Source organism: Erigeron canadensis, chromosome 4 (assembly GCF_010389155.1).
Source record: "Erigeron canadensis isolate Cc75 chromosome 4, C_canadensis_v1, whole genome shotgun sequence".
Lineage (NCBI taxonomy): Eukaryota > Viridiplantae > Streptophyta > Magnoliopsida > Asterales > Asteraceae > Erigeron > Erigeron canadensis.
Window position 1 is genome coordinate 4371635 of NC_057764.1, and position 11068 is coordinate 4382702.

The 11068-nt window shown below is 34.4% G+C and overlaps 1 protein-coding gene across 1 annotated transcript; it reads right to left on the reverse strand.

The window, feature by feature from the left end:
* Nucleotides 1-1104: 1104 nt before the first annotated feature.
* On the reverse strand, nt 1105-2356 carry LOC122597843. The gene has a single exon (XM_043770414.1). It carries the CDS (start codon nt 2236-2238, stop codon nt 1333-1335), a length of 906 nt encoding a protein of 301 aa, XP_043626349.1. The 5' UTR covers nt 2239-2356; the 3' UTR covers nt 1105-1332.
* Nucleotides 2357-11068: the final 8712 nt, after the last annotated feature.

Sequence of the window (11068 nt, forward strand, 5' to 3'; positions counted from 1 at the left end):
ACAAATTACTCCGTACTATTTATGAAGAAAACTTGTGACTCTTTAAAATGAAACTTGCGAGGCTATTTGAACAAAAGTCCCTTATTCCAACACTAGCTAATTAATCTAGGTTTAACCCGGATATATTATAAAAATTTTATAGAAGCGTATGTTGCGGTAGTCCTACGGTATTCTTAACCTCGAAAACTATACCTTAAAATTAACTTATTAACCCGCATAATATGCTAATAATTAAAAATCTATTATGACAAAATTATTTAGATGATTGAACTTAAAAAACCACGTATAAATTATTGAAGTTTTTAAAAGAAAATAAATTGAAAAAAAAACATCATAAAATAACAAAAATAAAAATGCATAAAATTTTAAAAAAGAAAATGTTTATGACATCATAAATAAATAAAATGAGTAAAGAAGAAAAGACTTTTAAGAATCAATTTAAAAATGACAAATAATCTATTTATATAAAATAGTGATGCTGTAAAAAAATTTTTTATTTAGTATAGAGATGTTGAGATTATTTGCTTTTACAATTTTCATGTTCACATTCATGTTTTTATATCCAAGAATCGTAATACAGGTTTTGGAAAAGTTAATCATCAAAAGTCGTATTTAGTATTTAAAAAATTAAATGAATCTTAGAACTTTTAACAAGTTAAAGATATGAACAAGAAAAGAGAAGTTATTTATTACGCTTAGTTATCCAATTGAGAATCCTTGTACGATTATATAAAATTAAAACTATAAGTTATTGATTGTGTTAACTTAATCCTTATTCTAACATGGTGAAAAGTGAAAAAGAATATATCTTAGAGAGTTTTAAGTTCCATTTCAAACATTTGTGTAATGTATAAATAAGAATAGAATAGCATGTCGTTAAAAAAAAAAAAGAAAATTTTTATCCAGGCTCTAAGTTAAGTATACAAGTATATAACACTTAATTTAATTTTTTTTTACTACTATGGGTCTTAGTCTCTGAGTACAAGTTTTTGGCTATTGAAGAATATGTTTGCTATTGGACGCAAAATGATATTTCAGAATCTAACAATGTAAAAAAGGAGATCACATATAAACATCAGATATAGGATAGATAAACAATCACACTTAAATATAAACAGTAAAATGCATTGATTATATAGCTTGGGCCGTATAAACTTAACATAAACCCGAAAACAAGTATGGAGTTAGCCCAATTGGTAAAGGTTTATGTATCTTGGACAAAAAGTTCAGATTCAATCCCGGAAACAAAGGATTGAATGCACTTCACGGAAGTTTTCACAAATGTAAACAAAGTTAGCAATTGCCAAAAAGAAAATCAACCTTTGCAATCTTCTAGTCATTCCTCCAAGCATAAAGTGTCAAACAAAAATTAGAACCCTGCGAATAAGACCATGGAACTATAGACCGATCAGCGAATGCACCACTCTTTCCATACCCCGGACACGTTTGAAACATGAAGAACGCGCTTGACGTCGTTGATCCAAACAACCACTCGTGCACGTCCCAATATACTTCCACAGGAAGCCCATCAACTGAAATGGTGAAATTCCCTCTAAACTTCCATACCAAATTCTTAACTTGCATAACTATCTTACTATCCATCCGAACCACAAGTTTTGGGTCATCTAGCCCGAATGTATCACATTCGATCCTTAAATCATGAACCGGCCCATTATCTTTAAACTGGGCTTTAGTAACATAAAACTTCTTCCCAAAAACATGTTCCCTTTTCAATATCCTCAAAGAATTCGACAAATGCTTAGTTTTCTTCAACATTTCCTTTCTTAAATCACCAAGTAACAAAATCATTTCACCTTTGTAACCAAGGCCCAAATAGTATCCCTCAACGGGCTCCGGGCTAGACCCGAATTTCGCATTAGTAAGATCCCAATACACATCAAGTGTAACAAAATCAACTTGTAATGACTTTAAACCTCTTCTTTTTGTAAAAAGAGAAGGCTTAACATCAATTCTATTAAGACATTTACGTGACAAATCTTCAATCTCAACACTAAAACAATGTCCAACTAAACTTTTACTCCAATTAATAATTATTAATCTAGATTTACCAAGTAACTTACATTGGTAAACACATGTAACCATATTTTGAGAAGCTCTAGCTTTACTTACATTGTTAGATATAGATGCTGCTGCACTTGATATTGAAGAAGCACTTGTACATGATGCATCAGCAACTTGTACTCCATTTTCACCAAAACAAGATGGGAAATCTTTCATTTTTTGATGTTTTAAGAGATACCCAGATGAGTTCTTGATGAAATCTAGAGACCCATTAAATATTTTTAGATAGAAGACAGAAAATTTGAAGCAAGGAATTAGAAAAATGATAAAATAATAAAAGTTGGAATGTTATATGCAGCAGAGAGAGGAGTGAATTTATTGGCTTTTTTATTTTTTGGTCATAAAGAAAGAAAAAGACATATAAAGAATCGTGTATGTCACGTCCTGTATTTCAAAAAAATTACTAGTGCCAACCAACAAATTCGCTGGCCGGCCCCAATACTTTTTGTAGGGAATATTTATATGTAAGTGTATAGGGTGAACTACAACAATATTAAAATGGAGTTGTGGATATCGGTAGATATTTTTATTTTTAATTTTTTTTGAACGGTATTAGTATATTTTTAAGGCTTGTTACAACAGTTTTATTGGTTTTATTCGTCGATTGTGTCATAAAAAGTGGGATAAATTACACTTTTCGTCTTTAAGGTTGATATATTTTTCACTATTTGTTTCTTAAATGAAAAAAGGTCAACTTTTACTTTAAAGTTGGCAGGATAGGATTTCTCCTATGTGTCAATATTTAAAGATAACTTTAAGTATAGGTGGATAGTTTTAGAAAGCTAGGATAACTACTGTTTTATTATGTATATATATATTTAAGGGTTGGATATTTTAAAACAAGTATTAAAGTAAAACAAATAAGACAAGATCTTAACCCTTAGATCATGGTACGTTAAAATGATGCACGAAGATTCACGAACCAATTAATGCACGATGATTTTCATTATGCATGGTGATTTTCACCTATTGTTTTATTTGTTTTACTTTAATACTTGTTATATATATATATATATATATGGGTGAGTTATTTATAGTGCATGCATTAAAAAAGTACATGTGTAAATTAATTTACTTCTTTCTTCTTCTTTCTTCTCCGGCGAGACTGCCGCCGCCAACCACTACCATGATCATCTCCGACCATCACCATGATCCTCCGGCGACGGCGACCATCTCCGACGAAATTTACGCATGTGTAAGTTATATACACATGTGTAAGTTGTATATAACTTTACACATGTGCATATAACTTACACATGTGTAAGTCTCGCCAAATATGGTCGTCGTCGCCGGAAGATCATGACAGTGGTCGGAGATGGTCATGCTGGTGGTGGTAGTGGTGGTGGTCGGAGATGGAAGGAAGAAGGAAGTAAGTTAACTTATACATGTACTTTTTGTAATTTTTTTAATGCATGTACGGTATGGGCTCCGCCCTTGTTGCCGACGCCAACGCTGTCGTTGGGTGGTCAGGGATGATGGTAGCTGGTGGTGGTTGTCTCGCGAAGGAAAAAACCTAGATATTTTAAACGCTAAAATGCTAAATAAAAGTTGTACTTACACATGTGTAAGTTTCGCCGGAGATGGTCGCCGTCGCCGGAGTATCATGGTGGTGGTCGGAGATAATCATGGTGGTGGTCGGAGTTGGAAGGAAGAAGGAAGAAGAAGTGTGTAAGTTAAGTTACACATGTTACAAATGTATTATAAAAAATACATGTACTACAAATAACCCACCCATATATATATATATATATATTGTTCAATAAGTATACTTTTTTAATTATATATACATGGTCTACATAATCTATGGGACGACCATGCTTGAAAGAATTGATGATATCGAAAACTAATGAAGTGGGTGGTACCACAACTTCATCAATGTGCTACATATAGTTGTGTTTTTTTGTCCCTTTTTTCTTAAAATATAAAAATGTAGAAAAATGTTGCTACATATAATAGGCATTTTTGGTCCCTCGCAATATGTTAAACTAGTTAATTTTAAGGCTCCGCATGTTGCCTGATTAACGGTTTAGATAGGTTTGTTTAAATGTAATAAACCAAAATGTAACACGTAATTTTAAACCCAAACAAAATTTGAATAGTGGTAATATTGGAATAGTGGTAAAAGAAAATAAAATAAAAGTTGTCAATCTAATTATTTGAAAACCCAAAAGGAAAAAAAAATTGTAACAAAACAAAAAGTAACTTGTAGTAGAAAACTCGAACGGGATGCAACTTGAAAAATCCGAATAGTTATACGGGGTATGAAATGAACGAATACTAACTCGCCTGAGAAGAAACCAAGAAGTAACTCGTAGTAGAAAATCCGAACAAGATGTGATTTGGTGAAATCCGAATAGTAGTAGGGGTGTGAAATGGACGAATACTCGAATAGTACTCGCCACACAGGCGAGTTACTATTTACTTCTGTTATATAGGGTGTGAAATGGACAAATAATAACTCGCCTGAGAAGAAACCAAAGAAGTAATACAAGGTGTAAAATGGACCAATAATAACTCACCACGCAGACGAGTTAATATTCACATCCATCTAACTTAATATAGAGTGTGTATATATAACATCTGAGCAGTGTTAATGAACGTAATAGAAGATTTGGTGATCCCACTGCCGGGGGAGTGTTAAGAAAAGAAATTTATCATTTCTTGTTTTAGAAGATTTTGTCTTCGACCATAATTTACAAGACAGATTTTTATTCTCTTTTTGAATTCTCAAACTCATGTATAAATGATGGCATTATGCCTATTGTAATATCATGAAAAATTTGTACCGCTAGGAACATTTTCAAAGCTAATGGTATTTTTAGTATTTTACTCATAAAATTTTGGAAAACTAAAAAAATCGGTATCTATAACACCGAACTACATCATCTTTTTAAGTCCGGCATCTCCAACCCTGAACTTCAATACGTGGCTTTAACTTTTTATACAGGTGGCTTTGGGACTTAAGGGCGGTGATTCCAATGTCGGTCTTCAGCTATTTTTCAATGTCTTCAACTATTTTTCATTAAATCCGTATTGAGGATACCGGTCTTCAACAAAAGACTGCATATATTTTTTGATTGTATGTATATTGAGTTTGATTTTATTGGCTAGCTATATACGTGTTTCTTAATTTGTTTCTCACGTGGTAACGTTTAGCCGTAATATTTACCTACCATTATAGTATAAAATTTAATTAAAATTATATTGATCAAATTTAAAAACAAAAATTGAGTCCCGTGTTAGCCCATGTATTTTATTTCCCTTTTAAGTTTGTGTTTTCTTTTTTCATTACTTGCATTTGTGGCCCACTTTCCTTTATAGAACCTCTGTTGAAATGTATAGTTGTTTTGTTATTCTCACATATGTACTGATAATGCTAAGTTCATTATATCTTTAAATGTGTTTATTAGGCACTAATAGAAATTGTATGTGATGCAATTAAAGTATTCGACAGTTGGCCATAATATATATGTGTTTCAAGAAGAATATGACCTAAAAATGTGTTTCACTTTCAGGTTGGAGGATTTCCTTCAAAACATTATTCTTATATAATGTTTTTGTCTCGAGCATAATTATTTGTATTCCTTTTGGTGTTCTTTTACTAATTTTCTAAAACTTTCACATATTCTAATGCGTAGGCAGCTGTGGCTACTGCAATGTCTATTGGATTTGGATTAGAAAAGTTTTACTTTATGTGAAGAAACAACATATAGTAATTTAGTTATGTTTAAACTTCAAACATTGAAGTTGTTTTTGTGAAGTTCCTCACTCGATGGTTTAACCCACAAGTGTAGAATACAACAAGTCAAGTAATCACTAGATAGGACTAGTATGAAACTTCAAGTAAGCACTAGATTGTACTAGTATTACAATAAATATAAATGCAAGAATATATATAAAGTAATATGTACTTAAGCAATAAAAAGATAAGCAAGTAAATTAAATTGTGAGACACAATGTAATTTTCAAGTGTATTTTATTTATTGATGTTAAATAAAATACAAGGTTGTTGCGGAACAAGATATTACAAAGTAAGTATCTAAACAAGCTATGAATTACAAGTGATCTAATTTTGCTAAATAAACTCCTTGATCGAAATACTTAAAGTTCTGAAGTATAACTGTTTAGATCGAGAGTATTTGAGCAAAAGCACCAAATTGCAAAAGTGTATATTGGACGAGGGAAGTGACTTGGTATTTATAGGCAAAAAGAATAAATATAGTATTCTTTTTGCCGTACAAATATGGTTACATGCATTTAAGGAAATTACTTTAATTCCTTAAATGCATTGATTAAAGTACAAGAATAAAATCACATGATAGTGACTTGTCTTCTAATTAACCAACCACCTTTACATGCGAGTAAGGTTTTTAACAAAGGACAAATGGATTGTCCGGGTAAAGGCATGTAAAGGCATAAAGTCAATTCCTCGTAATCAGTGTTCAGACTTGTAAGGTCTAGAACACTGACAAGGACTCCAGTCAGGAGATCTGGTAAGTCTTCTAGTGAGCTCCGCTATTTGTCAGACTTCTTTCTTCAGACTTCAGTCTTCGACTTCAGTGAGAATGTTCTTCAGTGGAAAGATCTTGACTGGAGTGAAGTCCAGTGAACAAATCTGGTGGAATCCACATTCCTGTACAAGTAAGTTGTTCACTGGTCTTCACATATTTTTTGAACAAATCTTCAGAGGGCTCCAGTAATCACGTCTTGAGCGAATCCAGTAAATCTGGACCTAACAAATTCCCCCTATTTGTTTAGAAATTATGCAAGGATTTTCAAGCTTTTATCTATACAAGTTTGTACTTAAAAAAATCCTTGGAAAAATTTGACTAAGTCTAATTTGAATTACTGGAGAGCCACTTTATAGATCATCAGTGTTCCCAGTTTATACAATTTAATTTCTATACTTAATTTGGATAAGTACTTGTGAAAAATAAGAATTGCAACTTATATTTACAGACATCAACTGGAGGAAAGTTACAATCATAAAAAAAATACAAGTACAATATCAGATTCAGGCCATTCTCTTTTCAGCATGCCCAGATGGCTCTTCTGTGGCCTTCCTCTTTAAACCTGGAGATGATGAAGTAGTAAGAGTAGTCCTTAAGCCCAACTCCATCTCCATTAGTTCCTTCCTCATCCATTCCTTGCCAATCCTCTTCATAAAATACTTAACATCCTGGAAAACATCTTTACCTCTGTAGGAAAGGCCAATCTCTCTAAGTTCTGACCATCCAAATGCCCTTATTGACGTATCCTTTCTTTCATCAGTAAAGTTCCCTTCTCTGAAGAGTTTGACATGGAACTTTGAGAAGTTATCATGATTTTCTGCCAGATGGATCTCAGCACCCAGTATAGATCGGACATCAGCTCTGAATTGTGACAAATGTTCATACATTTCCTTTGTCTGAGCCCTTTTTACCATCTCATCCACTTCCCTGGACACCTTTCTCTGTTCAACAGCTTGTTGAAATTTTTCTTTATTGATTCTGATGTGACTACTTTATACCCATTACCCACATCGTTATTGGCCATTTTACTATATGTTTTAAGTCGTTTTTGTATGCATTTGGCGCGTTTATGGTGTTTGTTAGTGTTTACAGTCTCTGAACAGGTTACGCGTCCATTTGGTACATTTTCGGGTGATTATTGGCCAGGAAGTGCGTTATGTTTATGAGAGTTGATTTGAGTGGAAGATACGGCAGAGTTTGGCGAGTAATCGAGATCGAAATAAGTTTTCTATACAAGCTCGTGACTGCGCCGCAGCCCTGATCCACGGAAATAAATGGACAAACCCCCACTACGCCGCAGTAGGGATAGCTAGGAGACGACTGCACCGCAGTCAAGTAAAGTAGAAAGGAGGCCGTGGAAATGTACTGCGCCGCAGTGGTGGTTTGCTTAGCCACTGCGCCGCAGTCACTTGAAGTCAAAGGTCAACATCACCTCACTGCGGCGCAGTGAGGGAAGGCTCAACCCCACTGCGCCGCAGTGGGTGCACGGGAGGACAGACCTTTCCTTGTTTCTGCATCAGATTTTGGAGGGGTATATAAACAAAACCCTAGGTCGAAAATAAGGCATCAAAAATCTTTCTAGGAGCTGTTCTACAAGGGTTCTTACTCCTCCAATCAAGATTTTCTTAGGCGGATTCGTTGAAGATTCACGGGCACCCATCTAGATCGTATCTACTTATTGTCTTGCATTTTATTTTCTTCAAACGATTGGTACATCATGTCTCTCTTCTATTTTATTCATTATTGTGAATTGATCATGAGTGGCTAAACGTTTAATCATCCACCTTGATGAAACTAGATGGATAATGTGATTGGAATATTTTTAATTCAAAAGGGTTTATTTAATTATCGTTGTTCTGTGATCTTGATGATACTAATTCTTTTCATTAATTAATTTCGATATTGGTTGCATATGATTCTTCGTTGGTGGTACCAGTTGAATGTGTATGTGATTTTAAAATAGTTACTTGTCTATAAGTAATTATCACTAGTTCATGGTATGATAGTGAATATCGTTTTAAGAAAAGATTAATAATTTGTATGATAGTGAATATCGTTTTAAGAAAAGATTAATAATTTGTCAACGTGATTGATATCGGTTGGTAGTACCACGCTATTGTCACATAGGTTCGATTGATAATTTGATAGTCAATAAAACTGATTGTTAGAAGAATTGTCTTAGATTTGGTGGTACCGGCTTGGGTAATTCGACTAGTAGTTAGGTGTTCGATAATTTGTTCACGGTTGGTGGTACCACGTGAGTAGCTTAATCTTGTCACGATTATCTTTAAACTCTAGAGAATTTGTTCTTCGTTAAATGCAATCACATTTGAAGTCGAGGGAAGTCGGGGTGGATGACTTTTAAGTATATTGTCTGAAGTGTTCTTTTAAATTTATGCGATTATTTTGCAAACCAATTTACTTTATTTGTCAAAAGGATTTTTCGAAGCAACACCCGTTTTCCAAACTATTTTACTAGCAACTAATCATTTCCCAATCCCTAAGAACGAGCTCAGGCTTACCTCTTAACTATATTACAAACGATCGGGTTCACTGCCCGTGAGTGCGTAGTAGTGAGTTTTTGGGTAGTTTTAGTTTTATAAATTTAAAGCTCGATTTTGCACATCAGATTCTTTCTGAAGTGTTCAAGGGAATGAAGGTGCTAAGATCCGCATCTCTGGCAGCTTTGGATTTTCTGGCTGGTGCCTTCGGCAAAACCTTGATCTTCTTTCTATATTCATGCTCTAGAGCAGTAGCATTACTCCTTACTTGTTGCTGGAGATCTTTCAACTCTTCTCTTCTCTGGGCAATGAGATCCAGTATGCTCACACCATAGATTTCAGAATCATAGACTTGTTTATCTTGAGCATACATGGATCGAATATAGACATCATCCAAGGCATCCAGACATTTGTCAAGCCTGGGATCATCCTTCATCTTTTTATATACTTCAATTTAAACGCCCAACATGCCAGCGTTATAAGAATCTAGAGTCCCATGCCTGGCCATATCTAACTGGTGAGCAATCAAGTCATCCTTCAGATTCTTTTTGAAAATTTCAATCAAGATGCACTCTTGCTCTAGTTTTTTTGCCTTGGCCTCATCAGTAGAAATATACTCTTCTTCTGCTTCATCTGTTGGTTCACCAGACACCACTTGCTTTCTCTTGATCTTTTCATTGTGGTTGGGATGTCTGGGAACTCTTCAAACACTGGCTCACTGGCATCAGTACCAACAGCTTCTTCTTCAATTTGTCCACTAGCATCAGTACCAGTGACATCCTTTCCAATCACCTTCTTCCAGACTTCAATCTTCTTCTGAAGATCACCAACCTTTTCTTTTCCAGAACCTTCCCCCTTGGAAGCATCTCCAGATTGAAGATGATTCCACACCTGGTCCAGCTTATGTCTGTCAGCAGAATCAAAGGTTCGACCAGACACTGGAGCAATATTATTCACAGTTTTCCTCAATTGCATCACTTCCTTTTTAATAATTTTGTTAGAGCACATAAAGTGCACAATCTGTTGTCCGATGCAATAATTCTAAAAGGCTAAGAACTATAAAGTTAATAAGGCCCAGTCCGTTTGTACAGCCTATAAATATAAGTCTTAGGTCACGAATTTAAGTTGATGATTTAGTTGCAACATAGAGTCATTCACTAGGTTCTCGAGGTAGAGATCTATACCTCGAGATACCGCCCAAACTATCACGATTCGTCTCAATGATTGTAATCCGTAATCATTGTAGATGTTTTTCATACGGATTCACCTTGTAATCATATGATTAATGATAGTATTTTCATGTTTATCTCCTGTTCTTATTATCTTCATGTGTGTTTATCATGATAATCATTAATTAACCCTAAAGACGATCATAGACGGATTCCGCACATCTATGATTGTTAGATCTCGTGTTAATCGATCCGGGAATGTGCTGAAACATGTTTTTACAAGTGGTATCAGAGCTTTGGAGGATGATATTTCCTCAAACGAGATCTGAAAATTAGGTTTTTGATGAAGAATTCGACCAGATCTGCTAAATTCGTTCTAAGTTCATCTCACGAAGATAGGAAACGAATTTATCTTTAAATTCGTTCTAAGTTCATCTCACGAAGATAAGAAACGAATTTAACTTACGAAGTTAGTGGTGCTTACGAACTTAAGTCTTAACTTCGTACAGATGAGGTCTTCACCTTACGAACTTAACCCAAAATAGCCAAAAACCCTCACGAACTTAACCCTTTTCACCTCACGAACTTACACTTACGAACTTAGCATTTGGTTGCAAAGTAACTTTGTTCTTACGAAGTTAGATTGCACTTACGAAGTTAGTTGTTCTCACGAACTTAAACTTCGTTTCATGCAGACTTAGTTCTTACGAAGATAACATCTAAGTTCGTGCTGATGTCATCCAGAAGTTAGTTTAACTGAGAGTTGATGTCATCACGAAGATAGTCGTTCTAGCTGAGACAAGTT